Source organism: Erpetoichthys calabaricus, chromosome 11 (assembly GCF_900747795.2).
Source record: "Erpetoichthys calabaricus chromosome 11, fErpCal1.3, whole genome shotgun sequence".
In the NCBI taxonomy this organism is placed as follows: domain Eukaryota; kingdom Metazoa; phylum Chordata; class Cladistia; order Polypteriformes; family Polypteridae; genus Erpetoichthys; species Erpetoichthys calabaricus.
The window spans coordinates 155,394,714-155,422,192 of NC_041404.2; the positions used below are offsets into that span (position 1 = coordinate 155,394,714).

Consider the following 27,479-nt stretch of genomic DNA (forward strand, 5'->3'; position numbering starts at 1 on the left):
GTGGTTTTGAAAATACAGAATCCAATTGCACTCTGATTGGTTCTTGTTTATTGCATGGCCCTCCCCTAATTGCATAATGCTCAATATAATATCTCATTCCCTGATTGGTTAACATTCATAGAAGAAAGCCATATTCAAACATTACGGACATAGAGGAGATGCTTTCCCTGGTGTTTGTTGTGTTGCTTACCTGTAAGCATCTAAATTGCATGTTGTACAGTTTGAATGATTCATACATGTGCAACAGGCAAATAATTTATTGGTCTGTCCGATAAATCCTGTGGCCAGCAGCATTAGTAGCCTTTCAAGGATTTTTCCGCTGATGCGCGCATGCCTGGTAAAGGCATACGGCTACATCATATACATTTTCATTCTTTTTAAAGCATCAGGAGTTTTCTGATATTATATATTTTAAAGCAATTTGGCTTGTCAGTTAACTATTATTCATCAGCAAGAGACTTTAGCCAGATAGCACTGACTCCATATCTCTTGATGAAGTGATTTTTGAACAAACCTGATTTGAACAGTGCATTTTTATAAAATCATCTTTAAAGAGTTTGGGTAAATTAAAATAACCTTAATTATTATTATTATTTAATTATTATAATTATTATTTAATTATTATCATTGTTATTTAATTGGGATTAATAAAGTATCTATCTATCTATCTATCTATCTATCTATCTATCTATCTATCTATCTATCTATTAATTACTATTTAATTTGTATTAATTATTACTTAATTATTTTAATTTCCTTAAAAGCCTTGGTATTCAATAGTTCATATGGCACTAATATATTAATGATTGTATATAGTACACAGGAAAGATTTAGGGGTGGCTCAGTGGTAGCACTGCTGCCTCGCAGTAAGGAGACCTGGGTTTGCTTCCCGGGTCCTCCCTGCGTGGAGTTTGCATGTTCTCCCCATGTCTGCGTGGGTTTCCTCCCACAGTCCAAAGACATGCAGGTTTGGTTCATTGGCGATCCTAAATTGTCTCTAGTGTGTGCTTGGTGTGTGCGCCCTGCCCAGGGTTTGTTTCCTGCCTTGCACCCTGTGTTGGCTAGGATTGGCTCCAGCAGACCCATGTGACCCTGTAGTTAGGATATAGCGTGTTGGATGATAGATAGATGGAAATATTTAATGTATACATACAGTATATATATATATTTATAATATGTTTATTAAATATACAGTACATATATATTCAATATAAAATTCATGGAATTCCTGCATATTCTGTACTTAATAGTGTTTTACAAACCTGCAGTATCGATATTTAGTAAAGAGAAAACACTTGCAGTATGCAGCCCACCATAGCTTTCGGCAAGTCCTCATTGTTCTTGTAAATATCCATGAAGTCACACGCACTCCCATCTATTAATGTTCTTTGATGGATTCCAGATGATATTTAATTAGACAAAGCCGGCTGTGGTTGTTGAGTCTGCCGAGCCTCCTCTGAAATATTGTCTAGCATGTCACAAATGCTCTGTTACCTCAGGATGATTGTCAAATGACTGGCACACTAAAAGGCATTTTCTTGTCTTCTTTTTCATTTTATTACAAAGTAAAAAATCTCATAAATACAGCTGAGCTTTCTTCACATGTTTCTTCAGATGTTCATTGTTCAACAACTCAGTCACCGGTGACTCTATTTTTGTCTGGCCTGAGTGCGTGTGAGCCTTGGACTGGACTGATGTCCCATCCAGGGTTAGCTCCTGCTTTGGATTATTAAAAAAAAATGCGGCGTCAGAAAACGGACACATTGTTATATGACATTGAGTTCTGTTCAAGCCTCAAAAAATCCTTCCTAGCCCAGTGAAAGTAAAATGATCTTTGCTTGATCACCCTTAGCATCAGATGCCTGTTAAACTCAAAGCCCCCAGCACTTCATCTTGAACCCATTTTAGCTGGACAGTTTTCACACAGTAAGATGAAAAAGGTGAGCATCTGTCAAAGATTACCTAGAAAAGTAATCAAATGTACCAGTGGCGTAATAATGGAGTTTCTACCATACAGCTCTGATGATCTGCGTTTCAATATAAGCCTAATTATTGTTTATGTGCAGTTTAATTACTGCCTAATACTTATTGCTTGCAGGATAATTCCATCTCAATGCATCTTTATATTGGAAAAGCTCAGACAATGGATGGATGCATTGAGTTTCAATGGCAATGCTGGTAGAGCTGCTGCCTCACAGCTCACACAGTGTGTGTTCCATTGCCAGGGTTTACAGCCAGTACTGCTGTTGAGTGGTAAAGGGGCACGATATTTAGGCTCTGCCACAGCAGGGTATTTTATTTGAAAAATAAAGATACAGAAATGGAGGCAAAGAATTCAGATTGCTGAGAGGATAGTTGTAGTTCCTTGCCATTCCAGGAGCCCTTCTTCTTGCACCCAGTGCTGCTGCTTTATTATTCTGTGATGCTAAAGGCAGAGTTATACACTGCATGTTGCGTAATGTAAAAAGTAGGTTATAAAAATGCACCATCTCACGAAAGCCATCTGGGCAACTAGTAATGTATTACCTAGCTCTGTTGCCTCACAGCCCAAGAGGTCTGGGTGCCATTTGCAGACTCAGTCACTATTTCAGTGTGAAGCTTGTCTCCTGCCTTATATCCTGTCTTGGGTTTCTGAAAGCTGATTGGCACAGTGGCACATTGATTGGAAGTGCTGCCAAACAGCTCCAGAGACCTAAATTCAATTGCTAGCCTAGTGCCATTCTTTTTGCAGCTTGTCTTCTATCTTAAACCCACTGCTGCTCACTTGAGTTTCTGTTAAGTTCTCAGTACTGTATTTGGGTTCCAAGCTCACAGAGACTTTCTAATAAACGAATTGTACAAAGACAGCAGACTGAAGGAAAAGATGTGGCTTGACCGGGGTCATTTTGGTGCTGCCTTGTAACTGAGTTCCTTTCCTAGCTCAATAACTATCCATAAGGAGTTTGAATCCTGTCTTACAGTATGTCTAATGTGTGGATAATATGTTCTAGCTCGTCATGTCCCTGGAAATGAGTCATTAGAGTTTTCTGAAATGCAGTTAAATACAATGGAACCTCGGGTCATGAACATCTCGGAACACGTACAAATCGGGTTATGACCAAAAAGTTTGCCAAACTTTAGCATCTGCTCACGACCACACACTCGGGTGATGAACAAGCCAGTTTCCCTTCCGGTTTGTATGCGCCGATGATTTTTCGCACGTGTTCAGTCTCTCCCTGTGCATTCGCTGTGAACTCTTTGTGCTCTATTTCGTTTCCCTTCCGGTTTGTATGCACCGATGATTTCTACACGTGTTCAGTCTCTTCCTGTGCATTCGCTGTGAACTCTTTGTGCTCTATTTCGTTTCCCTTCTGGTTTGTATGCACCGATGATTTCCGCACGTGTTCAGTCTCTCCCTGTGCATTCACTGTGAACTCTTTGTGCTCTATTTTGTTTCCCTTCCTGTTCGTACGCGCCAATGATTTCCACACGTGTTCAGTCTCTTCCTGTGCATTCGCTGTGAACTCTTTGTGCTCTATTTCGTTTCCCTTCCGGTTCGTACGCGCCGATGATTTCAGTCTCTCCCTGTACAGTACATTTGTCTCAGTCAGACGTGCATCGCGCCGAGGGACTTTACCTCAAAACTGTAACCTCCTCTCCACCCAGTTCCTACTCACTTCCTTCATGCCAGAACTCGACTCATGCAAGGTTAGTTTTCTTGGTTGTTTATTGTTAGTTTTTGTATAAATTAAGGATTTTTCAAATTTTCATTTTTTTTTCTGTGCTTTAAACTCATTAAAAAAAATGTTTACAGCAAGCAGTTTGTAAGGCTGTAGCATGAACTCTTGCAATGTTAGTTTTCTTTGTTGTTCAAGGTTTTCTCAGTGTTATTCAATGTTTTTACATTTAGTTTACTATTACATTGTGCATTCTATGGTATAATGAACTATTTTTGTGCTTAAAAATCTTTAAAAAAAATATATTAACATACCGTATGTATGGTCCAGAACGGATTAATTGTATTTACATACAATCCTATGGGGGAAATTACTTCAGGTCACGACCAAATCAGATTTGCGACCAGAGTTTTGGTACAAATTACAGTCGTGACCCGAGGTTCCACTGTATCTCAGTTTCTTTACTTCTGCAGGAGGGAAGTTTACAGCACAGCACATCTAGCCCACTGCGGTGGGTTGGTGCCCTGCCTGGGGTTTGTTCCTGCCTTGTGCCCTGTGCTGGCTGGGATTGGGTCCCGCAGACCAAGTGACCCTGTGTTGGGATGTAGCGGGTTGGATAATGTCAGACTGACTGACATCTAGCCCTAAGCTAATGACGTGGAATAACACAGAGCTTCTTATATGCTGGATGTAAGTGAACTTTTTTGGAACTACCTGAATATCGGCACTGAGTACCAGAAAAATATGGAGTTATCTTCATCTAAGTCAAAATTATATACAAACACAATCATATTAAGTCTTTCAGGGCTAAATATTTTTTCCAAAAGCACACAAGGCAATGGTTTCACACAGAAATAAACATAAAACATCTGTCACGTGTTAGCGGTGTTTGCAGTCGCAGTGCATCACAATCTGGTTTTGTACCTCTTGTCATTGTAAGCGGCTGTCCACCCAGGTGAACGTTGCCATTGGCGCACCAGCTACACAAACCTGTTCAGCACTATGATCACCTGAGGACTGATCAGCTGATGCTAGTACATTTGATTTCAACCACTTGTGTGACAATTGGAATCCAGTTCAGCAATAATATGCAAAACGTCATCCATAGAGTATTTTGCCTCAAGCACTCGTTCCGACCTCTTACCTGATGCTGATGCCATTTTTGCCATTTTTTGCTCCTTGCTGCTCACGCAAGTGAAGGGAATCTCAGTCAAACCAATGAAGCTTACTTTCCTTCAAAGCAAAGAGAAGTCCAACTAAAACATAACAGTGGGTTTTGTCACTGTTTAGAGTTGATTACTACCATCAACCCTTACTTTTGACAAAAGTCGACATCTGCCCTAAAAGAGTTAAACCAGGGGTGTCAAACTCCAGTCCTTGAGGACTGTAGGTTTTCATTCTGACCCTTTTTCTAATTAGTGAACAGTTTTCACTACTAATCAACTTCTTTTTCATTCATTTTAGTAGCCTTTGTTTTTTAGGATTCAGTCCTCTGAATTGATTCATTTCTTCATTAAATGACAGCCAAACAGAAATGAGATCTATACTAATAAAAGGCAAAGCCCTCACTCACTCACTCACTCACTCATCACTAATTCTCCAACTTCCCGTGTAGGTGGAAGGCTGAAATTTGGCAGGCTCATTCCTTACAGCTTACTTACAAAAGTTAAGCAGGTTTCATTTCGAAATTGCACACGTAATGGTCATAACTGGAACCTCTTTTTTGTCCATATACTGTAATGGAGTGCAGCTCGATGGCCGTGGGAGGCGGAGTCGCGTATCGCGTCATAACGCCTCCTACGTAATCACATGAACTGAAAACAAGGAACAGCCACAAAGAGCGCTGAAGAAAACATTCATTACACAATTGAGAAGGCAGCGAAACAATAAGAAGCGAGCGAGTGACGCATAAAAGCACGGTGTAAACTGTAAGTTTAAATTAAGTTTATAGAAACGCTCCCCCTGCCGTTTGCAGTACCATATTCGCGAGATACAAGTTTAATGAGAAGACACGAGGTATAAACGAGACTTTGGATCACTTTGAAACAGAGTTAAAATTGCTGTAGCGAGAAACTTTTAAGTGCCGGGTCTTAGCTAACATTAAATAAAGCTGTGGACATCGCAACATCACACAAGAGAGCGGCTCACGTGAACTGACTGAACACAGCACGAGTGATCAGTTCGATGAATCAAAACTGTTCAAAAAACACATTACACAATTGATAAGGTACGAAAGGAATATGAAGCGACTGACGCATACAGGCATAAATTAAGTTCATAGACCTACAAAAGATTGCCATTTTTCTCCTGTACAACTATATGTTGCATTCTCAACAGTAAGCTTCCACGGCTTGGTCATATTACAACCGGAGTGCTGAACTGACAACGTGGTATACAAAGACAACTATAACAATCGTAATAAACGAACAATGAAACAACGGAGAACCCATGCATTAAATAAAAAGGCCACTTCCTTGGCAAAGCAAGGAAAAAGGATGGCCTTATATGACGTTCGTTTATAAAAACAATCGTAATAGACGAACAATAAACCACTACAGAACCGCGAAGCAAGCAGAAAGGACGGACTTATATGGCGTTCGTTTATAAAACAGCGGAGAAGCTGTGTAAAGACAGCTTCACAAAAAACAGATCCTTAACAAATTGTTATTGGTATATTTTCCCTCAGTTTAAAAAGGTTTTCTTTTTTTCTTAATAAAAATTTAAAAGCAGTACTTCGCTGCTGCAAAGCGCTGGGATTTTGAAATATATATATGGAGATATATATATATATATATATATATATATATATATATATATATATATATATATATATATATATATATATATGTGAATGTATGTATGTATATATGTATGTCTATATATATATATATATATATATATATATATATACCACCCATACCACCATAATGTGTCAGAAGGCACGGCACGCACCCTGACCAAGTGGGGCATCAAAATAGCACATAAACCCACCAACAATCTGCGCATGGTCCTGTTTAATGCTAAAAACAAGAAATCGACAGCCGGAACACGAAACGCAGTTTATAGTATTCCATGCAATTCTTGCTCAGCTGTATACATAGGACAAACGTCAAAAAGAATTTTAACACGTGTACAGGAACATCGCAACGCTGTCAGAAGAAAGGACGCACTTTGATACATGCACATACCAAATCGACAGGACACACATTCAACTGGGACAACGTGAAAGTAAAATTTAAGGCCAGTACAAAAAGCGCCAGAGAGTTGGCCGAGTCTTGGCTATCAGATGAAAATGCCATCAACAGACACTTGGACATAAACCCAGCATATGCCAACTTAAGAAGGACATATGCACTTTAATTTAACGATAAACCCCCCCCCCCCTTTTGATCATACGGACTTAGTCACCTCCACCCACCCCCCCCCACTGAATGTGTTGCTATATATTGCCTTTGATTCTTGTAAGTCTAAGCATTATCCTCTGATGAAGACCCCTGATAGGGGTTGAAAGCTCAGGAATAAAACTATTTTATGATACGTGATTCGTTTTTTCTCCCTTTGTGGATCTCCAACTGCAAATATATATATATATATATATATATATATATATATATATGTAGATATGTATATATGTGTGTGGATATGTAAATATATATATGTATATATATGTCTGTGTGTGTGTATATATATATATATATATATATATATATATATATATATGTATATATATATATATATATATATGTATGTATGTATGTGTGTATATATATATGTGTGTGTATGTATTTATGTGTATATGTATATATGTATATGTGTATGTGTGTGTATGTGTGTATATGTATGTGTATATATATATTGATATGTGTATATATATATATGTATATATATGTGTATGTGTATGTGTATCTGTATATATATATATATATATATATATATATATATATATATATATATATATATATATACAGTATATATATGTGTATATATGTGTATATGTAGATATTTATATACATATGTATATATGTATATGTATATGATTTATGTGTGTCTGTGTATATATATATATGACAGCAAAACTCATAACAATGACAACACAATTACATTGACAATCATGTTATGTTATTTTTAAAATGTTTCCTTTTCTTTTTCATAACCTCTTTAACAATCTACTTCTCCGCTGCGAAGAGCGGGTATTTTGCTAGTGTGAAATAAGCCAACAGATGAGCAGCTAAACTGGGATTTCCAAACTCTAACCAACCTCTTAATGAGAAACTGATCCTTGTTGCTATTTAAACCTGTTATTTAATTCCTTGGCCTGTTGCTGCACTCGTTCTGCCACAGCAGACATTTCCAAAACTGTTGATTTTTCTGTTTTTTCTAAGAACACCATCAAGATGTTTTGGTGACCTGAGAGACCAGCCTTACTGAGACCATCACCTTTCTTTATTTTCAGATATTGTGTGACGGGCACAGGTGAGCTGATCATGTGGCAGCTTGTTTTGTGTCTCATCATTGTTTGGCTGCTAATTAAGGAAAAAGAGACAACTAAGCGGTCCGAGTCAAGTTAATTAAAAATAAGGCAAAAGAAGTTAATTAGCAGCAAAAACTGGTCACTAATGAAGAAGAAGGTTAGAATGAAAAGCTGCAGCCACCACGGCCCTCCAGGACCAGAGTGAACTAATAACACACAAAAAGTGCTTTTCATGTCTTTATTTAAGAACATTGACTAGTCATTTACAGTGCAGGCTTGAAAAAGAAAGTGAACCCTTGGTTTTTATAACATGCGGGTCCTGCTTTAGCAGCAACAACATCCACCAATCTTTTCCTCTAGCTTCTAGCTTTCGAGGCAACTCAGGCCCCTTCATCAGGCAAGATGTTGTGATAAATAACATTACGAAACAATGTCAAAGTTTTGGGGAATTGCCCCGTATATTGCTGGTCAGAATAAAGAAATAATCATCAAACATTCGACAAAATGGTCATGTTCACACTGGCTTTTATACACATAAGAAAATGGCTACAGGAAATGAAATCATAGCGGATGTGACGCCATCAACGTGGGACTGGAAGTGACGTCATCATTTGGCCGCCGGAAGTGATGTCATCAGTGTGGGACCGGAAGTGACATCATCATCGGAAGCCAGAAGTGGCGTCATCAGGAGCCACAGTTGAATTATTTATCTTCTTTGGTTCTAAAGGGTCAGAAAGAGAGGCATCATTACCAGAGTACAACACCCCCCCCCCCCCCCATCTGTTAACCATTCGCTCACCTGTGGGCTTGTTGACTGCCTCTGAAGCGCACGTGTGTGACAATGTTTACATCTTGCCTGAAGAAGGGGCCTGAGTTGCCTCGAAAGCTTGTATATTGTAATCTTTTTAGTTAGCCAATAAAAGGTGTCGTTTTACTTGACTTTTCACTACATTCATAATAGCTAACACGGTATAACACCCTACTACTCTAGCTGCTAATAAGACTTGCACAATGTTGAGTATGAATTTTTTTTTTTATACTTTATTAATTCTGAAGGTAATTACTTGGTTTTTCACATACCCCTTGGGGTCAGAGTGCAGGGTCAGCCATTGTACAGCGCCCCTGGAGCAATTGAAGGTTAAGGGCCTTGCTCAAGGGCCCAGCAGAGTAGCATCTCTTTTGGCAGTGACGGGGATTCGAACCGGCAACCTTCGGGATACCAGCGCAGATCCTTAGCCTCAGATTTTAAACCAATCCTCCCTACAAATCTGTTTCAGTTCATTGATATTTCAGGATTGTCTTGATTGCACAGTCCTCTTTGGGTCTTGCCATGGACTCTCAATCGAGTTAAGGTCAGGCTTTGACTTGGCCATCCCAAAACACATACAGTAATCCCTCGCTACTTCGCGGTTCACTTTTCGCGGATTCACGACTTCGCGGATTTTATATGTAAGCATATCTAAATATATAATGCGGATTTTTCGCTGCTTCGCGGGTTTCTGCGGACAATGGGTCTTTTTACTTCTGGTACTTGCTTCCTCAGTTGGTTTGTCCAGTTGATTTCATACAAGAGATGCTATTGGCGGATAGCTGAGAAGCTACCCAATCAAAGCATGCAGTTAAGTTCCTGTGTGCTGCTGATTGGCTCAGTGACGGAGTGCTGCATTAACCAGGAAGTCTCATCTCACTCATTCAGCATTAACGTGCTCCTGCTTCAGGGGCCGTGTCCAAGCGCCAACAGAAGATGCAAATGATTGCAGAAAAGGTAAAAGGTTTGGATATGTTGAAGGAAGGGAACAGCTACACCGCTGCAGGACACCATTACAGCATCAATGAGTCCACGATTCTTTTTATTTAAAAAGGAGGAAAAGCATATAAGATCTACGGCCGCAGTGTCCTTTAACCAGGGCGCAAAACGAGTTGCAAGTGGACGTGATAAGGCAGTAGTCTGGATGGAATCTGCTTTAGGAATCTTTGCATCAAGGTCGACGATGTCATGACCTCCTACAAGCTGCTCTTCGACCAGAAAAAGAAGCAGCAGCAGCAACTGGCGATCACAATGTTTTTGCAGCCTCGCAAAAAAGAGCCAGTTCCTACTACTACTACTACTACTACTACTACTACGGATACACCTTCGGAAACCGTGGAGGAGGTGCCCCAGGAAATGGCACCGCCGTCTGAAGAGACGTTAAATAAATATGGTGTCCCTACTTCACGGAAATTCAGTTATCGCGGTCGGCCTTGGAACCTATCTCCCGCGATAAGTGAGGGATTACTGTATTTTCTTTTTCAGCCATTCTGTAGCTGGTTTACTTGTGTGCTTTGGGCCATTGTTTTGTTGCATCACCCAACCTCTCTTAATCTTGAGGTCATTCAGTGTTGCCTTAACATTCACCTATAAAATGTCTTGATACACCTTTGAATTCATTGTTCAAGTATGCGGGCCCTGAGACAGCAGAGCAGGCCAAACACCATGATGCTCCCTCCACTATGCTTCACAGTTGGGATGAGGTTTTGGTGGTGGTATGCAGTGCCCTTATTCCTCCGAACATAGCACTGTGCATTTGTGACAACTTCTGTCTCATCTATCCATGGAACATTTTCCCAGAAGTGCTGTGAAACATCCAGGTGGTCTAATACAAAATTGTAATATACAGCATTTTTTTGTTGACAGCTGTGGTCTCCTTGGTGGTTTCCTTCCGTGGACACCATTCTTGCTCATTTTTCTTCTGATAGTGGACACATGAACAAAGACTTTCGCAGTTTTTGACTTTTCTGGAGGTCTTTTGCTGTTACCCTTGGATTTATTTGCACCTCTTTCAGGATGGTCTGTTGTGTTCTTGGAGTGGTCTTTACAGGATACCCACTCCTACAGAGAGTAGCTACAGTCCTAATTTTTCTCCATTTAGAGGGAATTTGTCGTACCATGGACTGATGAACATTCAGGTCTTTAACAAAGCGTTTGTAGTCTTTTGCCAGCTTACTGCATCTCTGTAATGTGTGTTGTGAGGTCCTGTGACAGTTGTTTGGATTGAGACATGGTTCACACTCTCCAGTCTTGCTTGAGGAGAACAGACGTGTCAGTAATCAGGCTGTGAGTGCCTTTATTTAAATGGCAAGGCACTATGCAACCCACATCTCCAATCTTATCTATTTAATTGAAACTCCTTTTTGCAGTTAGCCTTTGAAGAAGTCATTTAGCACACAACTCCACTTACTCTTTCCAGCCTGCACTGTTAAAGATTACTCAATGTGCGCAATAATAAAATGAAAAGTACAACTGTTTTTGTGTTATTAGCTTAGTCGGATTGTGTGTCTATAATTTTGACTTAGCTGAAGATCAGTCCACGTTTTATTAGTCACTAATGCAGAAATCCAGGGAATTCTAAAAGAGTTCACCAACTGTTTTCTTGCATCTGTAATATTACATAACTGGCAAAAGGCTGGCACCAAGCAGACCTGCTACTGAGAATCTGTAAGGAAGTGCCCGCGCCCCCCACATGTCTGCTTACTGTCCCCTTCCTTGAAGCCTTGGCATTAGACGGCGGCATATTTGGTGCTAATGCCCGCCTTCTTTTTCTCCATGCACTCTACACTTCTCACTTTATTTTAGATGGATTCTTAAAATATGCTTGGATTCCAAGATCTTTAAGAAAATTAAAAGGTTTCAAAAATTGGATGGATCACCGTAATGTCCATCTATAACCTATTGTGCACCCTCAGGATTATTTCAATGAAAAGGTCAGGCGCTCTTATTCTTATTCTTTTTTTTTTTTTTAATGGCCTAATTGCTACAAAGTCACCCCCTGAATGGCTTCACTCCAGAAGGACAATCCTCCACCAAAGGTCTTTTTCGTGCCACTTTGTTTAGCCTACAAAGGCTCCAATTACCGGAGGAAGCATATTTACTTGCATTCTATTCTTTCTGAAGTAGTGCCATCTGGATCACCTTCTCCTCCATGCCAAGCTGACGCCAGAAGGCAGGTTTATTTGGAGAAGGCGTAGCTGAACTGTGAGGAGTGTGGAGGTTGACGAAGGAGCCTTGTCATGTCTTTGGAATAAAACACGACTCCTGACAGCTACTGGGGGATGACGTGGCAGCTGTGTCCACCTTATTGCATGGGGTTATTTTTACTTTGTTTTCTTCTCTTTTCTTTTCTGTGTGTGTGTGTGTGTGTGTGTGTGTGCGTGTGTGTGTGCGTGTATGCATGAGAATGATTTCAAGGTACAGACGGTGATAGTCTCTCATGAGTCATATTTCAGTCACAGGCAGTGTGGTGCCTCATGATGTGTCAGACAGAATTCAAATGGAAGAAATTACTTCAATCTGCAATCAGCAAAATCATCGATATTAAATGACCAACGCCATCTGTCAAAGGTAGCCAACAAAACACCATACAGCCACAGCACAAAGTGGTCTCTAAGCCACTTTTACTGCTTATGTCATGTAGCCTCCTCTCATTGTTTCATTACCTCGCTAGGATTTGTCCATTCTAATTATTGTTAGTGTTCACTGGGCATAATACATGACCACAGGGAGAACCAGTGGGGGACTAGAGAGAAGTTCCAGATGCCTTTGAGCTTTTTTCTGCTTTATTTCAGGAGAAGACGGAAAGTCCTCAGAGCTAAGATCTACCCAGTAAGTTCATTGGAAGCAACCTTCAGGGATCCCCATCCCGTAAGGCTCATCTAGAGGTTACATCTGGTCATGTGAACCAGGAGCAAATGAAAGGGACAGAGGCAGATTGGCGGCAGTTCACTTACTGCTCAGGACAAGAAGTAAACTCTACCTTCACACAGGCTGACATACAGTATACTGCAGGAAGTGGGCCTAACTCTGGAAACTAGGAACAAAACGCTAAGTACCTGCCGTAAGAGACTCGTACTGAATGTGCGGACTGGAATTTGAGCCACAAAAGCCTTATTGATAAACATTTATACTGTATATCTGTGATATTAATAAAGTATCTGTCACAAGAGGGGGCGGGGTATGTACAATTGTATCTAACATGTGCTCTTGTCTTCATAAACAGTCAGTCATGTCAGTCACATTACATTTAAAACAACCATATTATATTGGGGAAGTCAACTTGTGATGGCTCTCATTTTGAATATCAATACATAGCATACACATTCTGTAATTAATGTTATAACTTTATTCAATTTTTATTTGCTTAAAATAAAATTTACAGAGAAAGAAAAAGCGCTAGATGAGCTTTTTAAGGTAATGGAAATGTTTGTCTGTTATAACTGACTGCAGACTCTAAGAGTTTATTTTCTCCAGGGATGGTGCAGAATTGAGTTTGTGTTTTTCTCGTCTCTGTTGTCAACTAGCTGTAGTGTGACAATAATCTAATGGATGGATATTTTTAGGTTCAGTCCATCCATCCATCCATTTTCCATACCCATTTATCTTGAGCAGGGTCCCAGAAAAGCTGGAGCCTAACCCTTATGTTAATCGGTTTGGAAGAGTTTTTATTTTTTCCCACCTCTGTCTCCAAATAAATCAGTGTCTTTATATGTATTCATTATGCAATTAGTATTTTGTAAACTTTGTAATGACATTTACCTGTGAACTTGCCCCGTCACTCTAGGCTTCACTCAGTAAACAGCCCCATACAAAAGCAAACTAAACTAAAATTAATTGAATTAAAAATGCACTATGCACATCAGACAGAGCAGAAAGCCAAAAAGTTTATTACTGCTGAAGAGCAATGCAGAATGGAAGACAAGTAACTGACATCACCAGATGTCAGTGCCAATTTTGCCGTTGTTTGCGCCTTGCTACTTATGGGAGCGCAGGAAATCTCGGTCAAAACCAATCACACAAACTTTCCTTCTAGCAATGAAGTTTTCCGTCGTGTCTTTGTTATTCAGCCTTGACTACTCCCCTCCACATGATTGCGGCCAATGGAGTAGCATGGTTGGCTAATTATCAGGGTCTACCTAAAACCACCAAGACTGAGCTTCGTATATATATAATGCTTGGGCAATGCACAGTTTTGAAGATATAATCTAAATTTATTCATTCTGCTAGTTCTAAGCCTCAGTAGGTAAATTCTGGGCTGATACCCTGAATATGATGTCATCTGTTCAAGCATGAAGCAGTAAAATGAAAATCTTTCTGTTATAATAACAATAATAATAATAATAAGACAGCAATTTACAGATAGTCAGCCTTACTTTTATTAACTATGATAAGTAATACTAGAACAATAATAACAATTATAAAATCCACAGACTCATATTATTATTATTATTATTATTATTATTATCTCTCTATTATATTAACTCCCTAGCCATCTCTGTATTGAATACAAACTCTGTTTCTTTACTCACCAGTGTATCCATGGAAATGCTCCACAATATCTTAAAGAACTCCTTATATTACAATCCACTACAAGAAACCTCCGTTTTACAAATACCCACTACCTTCGGCCCCCTGTGACCAAACTTCATACAATGGGTGACCGAGCCTTTGCAACTGCTGCTCCACGGCTCTGGAATGCCCTACCAGAGAGCCTGAGAACACAGAAGATTGTGAGCTGTTTAAAATAACAGCTAAAGACTTTTCTATTTAGGAAAGCATATTAACAAGATGGGTGGCATGGTGGCACAGTGGGTAGCGCTGCTGCCTCGCAGTTGGGAGACCTGGGTTCGCTTCCCGGGTCCTCCCTGCGTGGAGTTTGCATGTTCTCCCCGTGTCTGCGTGGGTTTCCTCCGGGCGCTCCGGTTTCCTCCCACAGTCCAAACACATGCAGGTTAGGTGGATTGGCGATTCTAAATTGGCCCTAGTGTGTGCTTGGTGTGTGGGTGTGTTTGTGTGTGTCCTGCGGTGGGTTGGCACCCTGCCCAGGATTGATTCCTGCCTTGTGCCCTGTGTTGGCTGGGATTGGCTCCAGCAGACCCCCGTGACCCTGTGTTCGGATTCAGTGGGTTGGAAAATGGATGGATATTAACAAGAATGCTATAATTATTGTTGTTTTATCTGTGTTTTTATCTTGCCTTGCCTTTGTTTAATCTTTTTATGTTGTACTTTGAGATTTACTACTAATGTAAAGTGCCCCTACAAATAAAATGCATTATTATTATTATTATTATTATTATTATAATATTAACTCTTTGAGGGATAAATATTTTTTCCAAAAAATATAGTTTTCTGAAAAGCAATGGCTTCACACAGAAATCAACACAAAATGTCTGTTGCTGCATGCTGTGGCTGACAGCTTGCCAAGAATGTGTGGTCGGTATGCTGCCAGGCTGGTCTTTTTGCGTGGCTGGGGCAGCAGCAACAGTCACGGTCACAGTGCATTGTAATCTGGTTTCTACCTCTTAAATGGCAGCCCTCCCAGATGAAGAGTGCCGTAGGCGTGTCAGCTACATGAACCTGTTCAGCACCACGATTAGCTGGAGACCAGTTAGCTGAAGCTGGAATCTCATATTCGTTTTCAATTGCTTGTATCAAAATTGGACTCCGACAAGTCATAGTCCAATTCAGAGACATCGTCAATGGAGTATTTTGTTTTTACGCATCCACTTTGATCTCTCGCCAGATGTCAGTGCCATTTTTGTGCATTGCTACTCAGGGGAGCGCAGGAAATCTCAGTCAAAACCAATGAAGTGAACTTTCCATCTAGCAACAAAGTTTTCCGTCGTGTCTACGCTATTTAGCCTTGACCACTCCCCTCCACACTGCTTGCCCAATCACTAGTCCTACTGCGCACATCCTCTCTCTGTACCGCCCCATGACACTCTCAGTGCTGCAAACTCCCCTTCAACGCAGTAGGTTATAATGACAAGGGAGAAAAGCAAATTATCTATTCAAGAACATCGAATTTTATATTGCGATAGAACAACCGTGGCAACAGCTGATAAAGAACATCGAAAGAAAGAAAATGAACAAATCATAACAAAATCAACAACAAAGAGAATCATCCAATAAATGAAAAGGAGAAAGATACCCTGAACAATATGTGAACAAAAATGCAAAACAGCAACATTTATACAATGAAAGTTAGAGAATAAAGTAATTTATAATATTGTTTTTGACAAGGCATTAATGTAACTTAATTTTTTATTTACTTTTATTACATTTTACTTTTTAACTTCTAGTTTTTTACTTTTACTTTTTACTACATTTTATTATTCATTGGTATTTTAAATAGACAGCTGTAGTGAAATACTCGAGTAACTGGTTTTCTATCCATAGTAACTAAGGACCAAACTGTCTTCCTCCCGCGCCCCTCATACTCTTCTATATACCAACCCTTTTGTCAATTTGTCATAATGTGACAGCCTTTAGGTCTATTTTCATTGTCTCAAAGAGTTGATCACATTGGGCATTTTACCAGAGCGTCACTCATTTTTATCAGATTATCACAAAGTTGGTCTTTTTTGGCTCCTTGGCAGTTTATGGCCATCATTGGTTTTTCATCTGTGTACTGAGTGGACATTATCAAAGCTCATGAGGTCCAACAGTGTTTTCCAAATGGTCCCTACTAGGCATCATTTTGGGATATACTGTACATGTCCTAAAATGTCCTAAAATCTAACATAGATAGATAGATAGATAGATAGATAGATAGATAGATAGATAGATAGATAGATAGATAGATAGATAGATAGATAGATAGATAGATAGATAGATAGATAGATAGATAGATAGATAGATAGATACTTTATTAATCCCAAGGGGAAATTCACAAATTTGCATTTGCCACAATGTTGCTCATTTCTGACAGTTTGTCTCTGAGTCTCAATTCTCAATGTGTGACAGATCATCCTCTATTATCAGTAGCTTGTGAGAAAGTTGACAATTTTGGGCATTTTAGCACACTGGTACTTATTCCAAAAATTGAATAGTCTCGATATTCTATGAAAAAGTTAATTACTTTGGGTAGGTTTTTCACAAAACCTTTCACTTATTGCTTTTGCCAAAGGTCATCTCCTTTTGACAGTTAGTTACAGAGTCACTCATTTTACATAGTTGCTCATTTTTGTCCTGTTTCCATGGTATGCACAATGAATTTCACAGATGACACAGGCTTTTAGGCCCCTTGTCTCTGGGCTGGTTATTTTTCAGTAAATTGTCACAGTTGGTTACTTTTCTTGGTGTGCCATACTGTCCCTTGTTTTTTTGGAAGTTGGCCACAAAGTCATCCTTCTTAATTTTGATTTTGAAGTCACCTATCTATGGTTATGGATGAGTTTATTGTAAACCTTTTTTCTACATTAACATTGTGGTTATTTATCTCTGCAATGTGACCTACTAACAAAATTTCACTTGTGGTATGAGGTGGCTTAACAGAGACACATTTCTCTTAATATTCCATATCTTATATATAAAATATCTACACGTGGAAGTGTGTGTGTCTGTCTGTCCTGCCCGGAAGTGAGAGGTGGAGTCGGGTAAGGGCTCCGCCTCCAAGGAGACAGAATACTCGCTTAGCCGCTAATAACACAAGTGAGGCCAGCATATCAGCAAAACGGTATCCCTTTAACTTTTTCTCCCGCCGCTAATGCACAAGCTATGTGAGTACATCGGCAAAACGAAGCCTCCTAGGAGAAAGACGCCCAGAGTTGTTCCTTTCAATTACCTGACATCTCTACATTTCAGTTTTTTTCTGACAGTTTCAGTAGTTTCTAGGACCCTGGGCTTTTAACAGCATGGGCTTACATAGCTATAGTATAAAACCTGTGAATCCTTCATATTAACAAGTCGTTTTGCCAGCATGTCAATGTGCCACATGGCACATAAATGAATAACCGATCTACTGATGTTTTAAAAGCGTTTTGAAGACCAAAAGAAGTTTCTGTTAAGGTCTTGTTACATAAGAGTAAATGAGTAATAGATGCATTCTTGCACTACCTAAACTAAAATGTTACCACAAATAGAGAAAAGAAGAAAGGATCAATGAATAAAAAAGAAACAAAGAAATAAGACAAAAAATCAAGGAGGAGGATGGAAAAAAATGAGGGAATGGCAGCCAAGGCAGTGGGCAGGAGACAAGACGATAGGAAGGCCCCGCGGTGAGCAAAAGGAACGGCAGTCCAGGGATAGGTCGCTCCTTTCAACATGGAGAGAGCAGGAATGACCATTGGCTTTGCAGATCAGCCTATGGAGTCGGCTGAGGTGGCTTGAATCAAAGCTGACTGATGGAGGACTGCACCCGTCTGCATTTCAGCTCCTCTGTGAAGACCCAGTGGGTGAGCGGGGGGGGACTTAGAAATGAATGGTGCACTGTGGCTCACAGGAGACTAGACAGAAAGAGAATTTCATTTTATCTCTGTGATTTTATTTCAGTTTTTACATTCTTTTGGATGATTTGTTGGATGATTTTAGCTCCCACAAAGAATACTTGTTTTTATGGATTACTAGCTAAAATACCCAGCATTGCCCGGGAGGAAAATAAAGTGTTTTTTTTAAATTGTTTGAGAAAAACATAATTAAAAAAAACACAACTTTAAAAATAAAAATAAATTAGCAAACAATAAAGACTCACTAATGTGCTTGTCTTGCCATCTTGTATGTATGTTATCATCCAGTTGACGCTCGGATCCGGCCAACTCTATTTAATTTGAAATGCAACAGGGGCGCGGTGGTGCTCAAACATAAAGAATGCTGGCAGTCACCTCCAGTTCGCCCTCTGGTTGTCGTTCTAGGTGTCAACTGGATGATAACATGCATACAAGACCGCAAGATCACCCCAACCCTACCCAGAAGGGAGTGGGTTAGGGCTAATTTCACCCTACAGTACTTTTAGTCGACCAACGAGAAACCATGTGTACCAAGTTTCTTGAAAATCGCTCCAGCCGGAACATAGATACATACATACACACATTGACTTATATATATATATAGATATATATATATAGATATATAGATATAAATATATATAGATATTGCGGTGGGTTGGCGCCCTGCCCTGGATTGGTTCCCTGCCTTGCGCCCTGTGTTGGCTGGGATTGGCTCCAGCAGACCCCCGTGACCCTGTTTTCGGATTCAGCGGGTTAGAAAATGGATGGATGGATGGATTTTGGATTTTATTTGGTGTCTAGCGTGGTGTCCGAGGGTTCAAGGGAGCGACAGCGCCCCTATCTGTCACAATAGATATATATATATATATATATATATATATATATATATATATATATATATATATACACTAACTGTGTAAGCCTGTGCTGTTAAAAGCACGGGATCCTAGAAAGTATTGAAATCGTCAGAACTACTCTGGGCATCTCTCTGCTATGAGGATTCGTGTTGCCAATGTGCTCGCATCGTTTGTGCATTAGCAGCTAAGCGACTGTCTTTCTTAGGAGGTTTCTTTTGGCTGTTGTGCTGGCCTTGCCTGCATATCTTCAGACCTGGAGCCCTTACCCCGACTCTACGTCTCACTTCCAGGCCGGACAGACACACACACTTGCACGCATAGAACTCTATTTAATTTCAAAAGCAGCAGTGGCGCCGGTGCTGCTCAAACATAAAGAATGCTGGCAGTCACCTCCAGTTCACCCTCTGGTGGTCATTTCGAGTGTTAACTTGATGATAACATGCATATAAGACCGTAAGATCACCCCCCATCCTACCCAGAAGGGGTTGGGTTAGGGCTGATTTCACCCTACAGTATTTTTAGTCGACCATTGAGAAACCATGTGTACCAGCCTTCATGGAAATCGCTCCAGCCGTTCAGAAGTGATGCTGGAATATACGTACATACATACATACACAAGTTGACTTTTATATATGTAGATTTATTGGATTATTTATTTATTGACTGCACTACACTATTTATTGGACACCAGATTGATGGGATACAATACATTAAGCACTTTGCTTCTGTCTTGTTGCTTGTGTCCTCTTTGCACTAGTCTATTTTTGGTTCATGACTATTGATGGCCCGGGAAACAGGTAAACCAAGACTGTGGGGAACCACATTTTACTCAATCACATTTCTCACATTCAGCCAGGTTCCTGTAATGAGCATACTTCATAAATATGGTCGGCTACATAAAACTACAACTTATTCTTGATACTGCTAACATTAAGGTAAGAAATGTTTAATGCATTACTGGTTTTTACTTTTTAATGGTTAGTTGGAAATTTCAAAACTGTTATATTTGTATTTATACTACTTTTTTTTCCTTCATGTGAAGTTTTATTCATTACCTATCCTTAACTCTTTCTGTCCCAGTCCCCTACTTAAAGCAATCATCAGCTAACTTAGTTATAGGCCTTCCCAATCCATCAAATGCAGCCTATCATGTTGGTGCAGGTCCCACCTGTTCTTGAGGTCATGTCAATGTTCCATAAACCTATGCCCCTCTAATGTACACTGAGACTTGAGCCATGTGTTAAGCCTAGTAATCTCATTAGTCTTACCTGGACTGGGACATGTAATAGGCAGAACTTCTAGGGAGGCTGCTTTGTCACTGCTCCTCAGCTTATCACCCAACGTATAAATTTGGATTGTAGAACTTGCTCTTACTTAAGTCAAATGTGGACAGTGACAATAGGATGTACTCTCTCTGTAACCAGAGGTGTATCCTACCTGTGCACCAGCAAGGGACCTTAATGTACAAGAATCTGAAACCTGAGTCTCAATGTTCCTAATTAATGAGTTGCCCACTATCATTACAGCTCACCATCTAGGGGACAATTTCTGGAGTGGTCCACTGGGACTCTTCATCCCTACTTACCACCTCAGCTTACCATTATCAGAGTTGCTATCCAGCACTGCAAGGTTCAAAAAACAGTTGGACACCTTCAACTGTGGGTTGTGCACCTCTTACCTTGTGCTTATGTCCAACTACAACTCACCTATCTCTATTTCTCTCGTCTAAATCCTCCTCCCATGGTACTTTGGCATGCATATATTATTTTTTTCAATATTTCCCAGTTTTCTACCATAAAGTAGGCTCTCCTCCTCCTCCAGTTCAGAGCTTGAGGTACTGGATTAGCAGGCGTTTCTTACATGTATAGATAGGCCTTACATCGTTGAAGCAGGCCTCCAAACATTTCAACAGGATTTGCATTATATTGACCTCATTTTTAATATTTGGATTGTGAGCTGTTTAACCATTGTTTTTAATTAGACAATTAAGTATACGTTTACAGGAATTACAATAGCTATTTAATATCTGCTAAACGTGTCTAAGCATATAAATTTGTCATTAATGATACCCTCACATGCTTTGTCCTTATGCTCTTCATGGACGTTAAATTACACTCTGAATGTGTCTTTATTTGTACTGAAATTCCCTTTTGTCCTGATGGCTTGACTTTCTTTCTTTCTCTTTCTTTCTCTTTCTTTTTCTCTCTTTCTTTCTTAATGCCTTCCTCTTTTGAATGTACTCTTGATCCTCACTTTCTTCCTAGGGTGAACACGCACAGACTAGTCCTTGAGTGATAGACTAAACTGTTTCTGTACTTTAACTTTTTGCTCTCTGATAAACCTTTCTTACTTATTTATTATTTATGTCAACAACATTGGTCAAATATTGACTTACTGTACAATTACTTCTGTTTAACTCAGCTTGTACTTCTCTTCTCTACAATTCTCAGTATATCAGACATGCTCCTCAAATGCAAAACACAGCTGATTGCTCCTGTGCAGATGAACAAATATAAAAAAAAAAACCCTTGGAAGGGACAAGGGCTGTAAAATGTACAGTATGACCATCTTAGTATTTGGAGCAAATACTGCAAATTAATTCAACTTGCACCAGAAATCACACAGACACAACACACAGCTCTCAGCCCAGCATTCAGTTCAGAGGAGACAAAATCAGCAAGTCCATATGGGCCGACATAAAGTATCGTGTCAATCCAATGTAAAGTATGGATTGGAGTGGCATACGTTTAGATGTATACCAGCTACAATGCATGGTATGATACATGACTTTTGATTCCCTGTAAAAGATCTGTATTTTAAAGCACAAAAATGTTTGGCTGGTGCACAATTGGTATAAGCATAAAACATTCATTGATTCTGATATAAATGTATTGTTTTATACCACATGCTACGACAATCCACTTATCAAACGACAGCAGCAACCAGAAGACAACTTACTTGTGCAGTCTATTGGGAGGCATGTCATTTTTTTCTTGCTGCCCATAGCAATTTGTTTTTGCCTCTGGAATGAAGCCATATTGATCCATCATGGCAGAGGCAGCAGTAGTTATAATTCCAAGGCCATCTCTGACTCGGGCCTCCAGTGTGTAGTCCCAGTCATCATAAGAAACAGAAATCATTCCGCATGGGAACTCATCCGGGGTGATTTCAGTATTGCCTGTCGTCAAGCTAGGGACAATCCAGATAAAGCCAAACCCGGTTAAGCCAAGTGAGCGTGCTTCTTCCAGAATGTACATGGCCTCATCCTTGGAACAGTACAAAAGGATCACAGACGACTGGATCTTCTTGAGCTGAATCTGAGTTTTTGTATCTCCGGCCACTGCCTCCAGCGTGATAGTGTTCTGTAAATCCCATCCCACAAAGCTGTTTTCCACAGTGCTTTTTAGGATACTAATAAAATCCTGGTAGCCCGGAAATTTGCTAGTCACAATGGAAAAGACATGCCAGTCATACTCCTCCATGATATTTAACATCAGGAGGGCCTCTTGCTGAATGGAAGCTCCAAACTGGAAGAACGTGGACATCTGATCCTAAAAAGAAAGGACAGATAAAACAAATATAAGAAAATAAGAATATATGAAATTTTATTAATGAGAGGAGATAATTCAGTTCATCAAGCTCATTTGATTAGCTGTCCCAATATCTTATCCAGATACTTCTTAAAGGTTGTCAAGGTTTATGCTTGATATACAATGAAGCATAAATGATAATTTATGAACTATTATGCACTTTTTCTTCTTTCGGCTGCTCCCGTTAGTGGTTGCCACAGGGGATCATCTTCTTCCATATCTTTCTGTCCTCTGCATCTTGTTCTGTTACACCCATCACCTGCATGTCCTCTCTCACCACATCCATAAACCTTCGCTTAGGCCTTCCTCTTTTCCTCTTGCCTGGCAGCTCTAACCTTACCATCCTTCTCCCAATATACCCAGCATCTCTCCTCCGCACCTGACAAAACCAACGCAATCTCACCTCTCTGACTTTGTCTCCCAACCGTCCAACCTGAGCTGACCCTCTAATGTCCTCATTTATAATTCTGTCCATCCTCATCACACCCAATGAAAATCTTAGCATCTTTAACTCTGCCACCTCCAGCTCTGTCTCCTGCTTTCTGGTCAGTGCCACCGTCTCCAACCCATATAACATAGCTGGTCCCACTACCGTCATGTAGACCTATGAACTATTATGCCCAGCTGTGAAGTAATAGTGCCCTCTACAGGGCTGCCATCTGCATTACACGTGCTGCTGCATAAGGAGGCCCCATCTTCACTGAAGCAGGCACAGATAATAGATGGATGGATGAATAATATGCACATTCAGCGATTTACCGAGACATCAGGGCCACATCAGGAATCCACCCTAAAGAAGAAACCGGTTACATTAAATCGTGGATCCCAAAATATTTTACTCCCTGTCTGACTGTTTCTGATGTGTCCCAAATCATGCATCTCAGACATCTGTTTTGCTGAGCCTTAGACTTGATGATTTATCTTGATGTTTATGTGTATTCTTCTCTTTTGTCAGTTTGCCTCTTTTGCTGTGCTCTCCTCAATTATTAGAATCCCATCATTATGTACATAACAAGATTCAACGCTCCTCAAACCCACTTGGCCCAATTCAGAGTCACAGGAGGCCAGGGCCAATCGTAGCAGTCCCTAATTTGAATCGTGGATTGGGTTGCCTTATTTAATCATTTCCTTTTGGCTTTGTTTTGATATTCTATTTTTTGAAAATATATCCATTTTTTTAATAAAAATTAAAATGTTCAATTATGGATATTGATGGCACCCCATCAGTTATTTAGGGGGATTTCCATTTAATGACAGTGAATATCTAGACAGAAAAAAAAAAAAAATCAAAAGATTTTCAGCTTCATCTAATGTCACACTGTTTCATGAAGAAAACATTAAAAGCGATTTGTTGTAATGAGACCGTGAGGATTAACACATGAAATGTCTGAGTAGCAGTATTTACAACTCAGCAGCATATGAGAAAAAAGCCCTGGAGGACAATCATTTAGACACACTGTAAGATATAAATCCAAGATGATTTGTTATACTAATAAAAACACGTTCTCACCCCCTACATGCACACTTCTTCCATTATTATAAACATAAACCATATGAACGTTCTGCCATTTTTTGCCTTGCAGACAATATGGAGTCAAACCTCCTACAATTCAACTTACAATGTGTATGTGTGAGAATGTGTGGGCTTAAAATAAACATTGCCAGCATTAAAATATAAAAAATCAAATTATGGACACCATGAAAGATATCTGTGATGGACTGGCATCTCACCCAGCATTGGTTGTCATCCTGTAGCCAATGCTGATGTCACTTGACATGACCCTGAACTGCAGAACAGAGTTAGAAAATGGTGGACGGATGACAATGAAAGCTATTACCTGCTAAAGCCCATCCACATCATGTGAGGAAAGGAAAAGAAAACCCTTGATGCTTGCCTACAGATTAGTCAACAGTACAGCGCCTATATGTATGGAGACCCTTGTGAGGTCCTGTGCTCCTTCTTACCCACTCAGGGGTTACCATTTACTTTTTAATTCACCGTTGGGGTGGTACCCCAAAGCTTTGCCTTGTCTCACCTTCTTCCTGGTTGCTGGTCACAGAGTAAGTGGATAGTGCGACATTTATCTTATGCTCTAAGAAGCATTACTAATCTTAAAAAAAATAAAAGTCTAACCTAAAGTCACTTTGAGCTACAGTTTGTGCAGTCAAGGTCATTAAAAGAAAGAAAGAATGAATAAATGGAAACACTTTAGTCAAACCCAGAGGTGTGAAGCCTGATCGCAGCTCTGATTCAATATCGGGGCGTGACGTTTACGGAGTGAGCGACCAAAGTTGCCTGATGTAATTGCTACATGGAAAGACATCAAGTTGGGTTAACTGACGACTCCATGCTGGCCCTTTATGAGTGAGTCTGGGTGTGTGTGCTTGATTGGTCCCAGTGATGGACTGTTCTCCTGTATAGGCATTGCTCCTGCTTTGAACCAGTGTTCCCAGTCTAGGCTCCAACTTGACCTCCTCACAAACCCTGTCTTGAGCTGGGTTGTCACACATAATGCTTTTCCCATTGCATAAAGAATTGCAATTCCCATCTCTCTCATATTTTTTAGTAAAAACAGTTATTGCAGGACTGCAGTTTAGCCCTGTTATATTTTTAAATTAGAATTTCACTCAGTGTTGGAGATACTTTCTAGAAATGCATTCATAACCCTTTGATGTTTTATTAACGTCCTCCATTGACAAATGGATACCATGGCTTTAAATTGGAACATTATGTTATTAATAAGTTCTGTGCAGCTTCTGACTGAATACATTTAAAGGCCTGGCAACATTGATTAAATTTAAATTATTCTCAAAGGGGAAGCTCTAGATATGCTAATATATCTGCTTAGCCTTGGAGAAATGTTATAGCATTACTTTTATTAGAATGTGCCGTAAAAGCTTTATAAAGAAAGTGACCTTATTTATGGAATATGCTTCAGTTTACATTGTACAGTATATTTTAGTGAAAGATTATATGCAGCATTGGAAGGTAATGTGTAAATGTATATAGGAGGAGACATCTCCAAAGTCCTGCTCTAGAATCTTGGCCTGGTCACTCTATCTATGTACACTTTCCATAAGGTCTGTGTGGATTTTGGTTCAAGTTTCCCTGAAATGTCTCAAAGATGAATGTGTTAGGATAACTGGGGATTTTAAATTTGCCCAGAAGAAGAAAGTGTAACTCTAATGGACTGGCACCACATTAAACAGTGCCTCCTGCTTTAAGCTTAACTAGCGATGGTTTGGGTTACTACACACCCTGAAATTAGACTAAACAGGTTTGAAAAAAGAAGAGTGAACTATCTATTATATACAGTATATAGAAATACTAAGGATTGTATCCCTCTGTCACACAATTACTCACAAACCATTGAGACTAGAACTTGATCTTTTAGAACATTAGAATAATTTTTCTAAAAAAATATCAAGTCAAGGTTTGGAGGTCCCTAAAGTCCTAGTGTCTACCACACTACTTGGTAGCTTATTCCATGTGTCTGTGGCTCTCTGTGTAAAGAAAATCTTCCTAATATTTGTGCGAAATCTACCCTTACATTTACTGACATTTACTTTCATCTGCCACAAATCTACCCAAGCCTGTATGCTGTCCAAGTCCCTCTGTAATGAATTAACAGATTCCAGATTATCTGCCAATCCACCTATTTTGGTATCATCTGCAAATTTAAACAGCTTGTTACTTATATTCCATTCCAAATCATTTAAGATCTCGGTCTTAGGAGCTTATGATGTGATAGTGAATTAACACATGCAGCTAGCAGCAACCTTCATGAAGTTATCTGGGTTTGAATCTTTCTTTAGCAAACCACATAGGCAAACTGATGGAGAAGATAACATGGCAGAAAGAAATAGATAAGCAGCAACATCTGCTGAGCATGAAGCAAAATGCACAAGCCAATTTTGTGTTAGGAAAATGAAGAATGATAGCTCTGGTACCCATTGACCATCAAGAAAATGCGACATGACAACATTGTGGTACTCGCAAACTACAGCTAATGCAACAGAACACCTTTGAGATGTGATAGAGCGGAAGATTAGCAGCATGAATGTACAGCTGAGAAGCTGAGGCTGTACTTTGTGGCATTTATCACGTTTCTCAGCTGTACATTCATGCTGCAAATCTTCCGCTCTATCACATCTCAAAGGTGTTCCGTTGCATTCCGATCTGGTTACTGGAAAGGCCATTGAAGAACGTTGAACTCATTGCCATGTTCATGAAGCCAGTTAGTGATGACTTTTGATTTGTGACATGGTGCATTATCATACTAAATGTAGCCAGAAGATGGGTAAATTGTGGGCCATGAAGGGATGCACATGGTCAGCAACAACACTCAAATAGGCTGTGACATTCAAACAATGACTGAATGGTATTAATGGACCCAAAGTATACCAAGAACGCATTTCCCCACACCTTTACACCACCACCAGCCGCCTGGACTGTTGACACAAGGAAGGTTGGGAGAATGGATTCTTGTTGTTTGCACCAAATTCTGACCCTATCATCTGTGTTCGTCTCCAGAAATCAAGATTCATCGCACCAGAATACATTTTCCAGTCTTCAACTGTCCAGTTTTGGTGTGCCCATCATAGCCACAGCTTTCTGCTCTTGGCTGACAGGAGTGGAAACCAAAGT

General features: G+C 39.8%; 1 protein-coding gene across 1 annotated transcript in view; it reads right to left on the reverse strand.

Annotated features, from left to right (window-relative positions):
- The window catches only part of grin2aa (glutamate receptor, ionotropic, N-methyl D-aspartate 2A, a), a 359,092-nt gene that overhangs the window by 168,897 nt on the left and 162,716 nt on the right, over positions 1-27,479 (reverse strand). Inside the window, exon 3 of the mRNA XM_051933393.1 lies at positions 22,200-22,792. Coding sequence (XP_051789353.1) covers positions 22,200-22,792 — 593 coding nt within the window. The remainder of the gene's footprint in view (positions 1-22,199; positions 22,793-27,479) is intronic.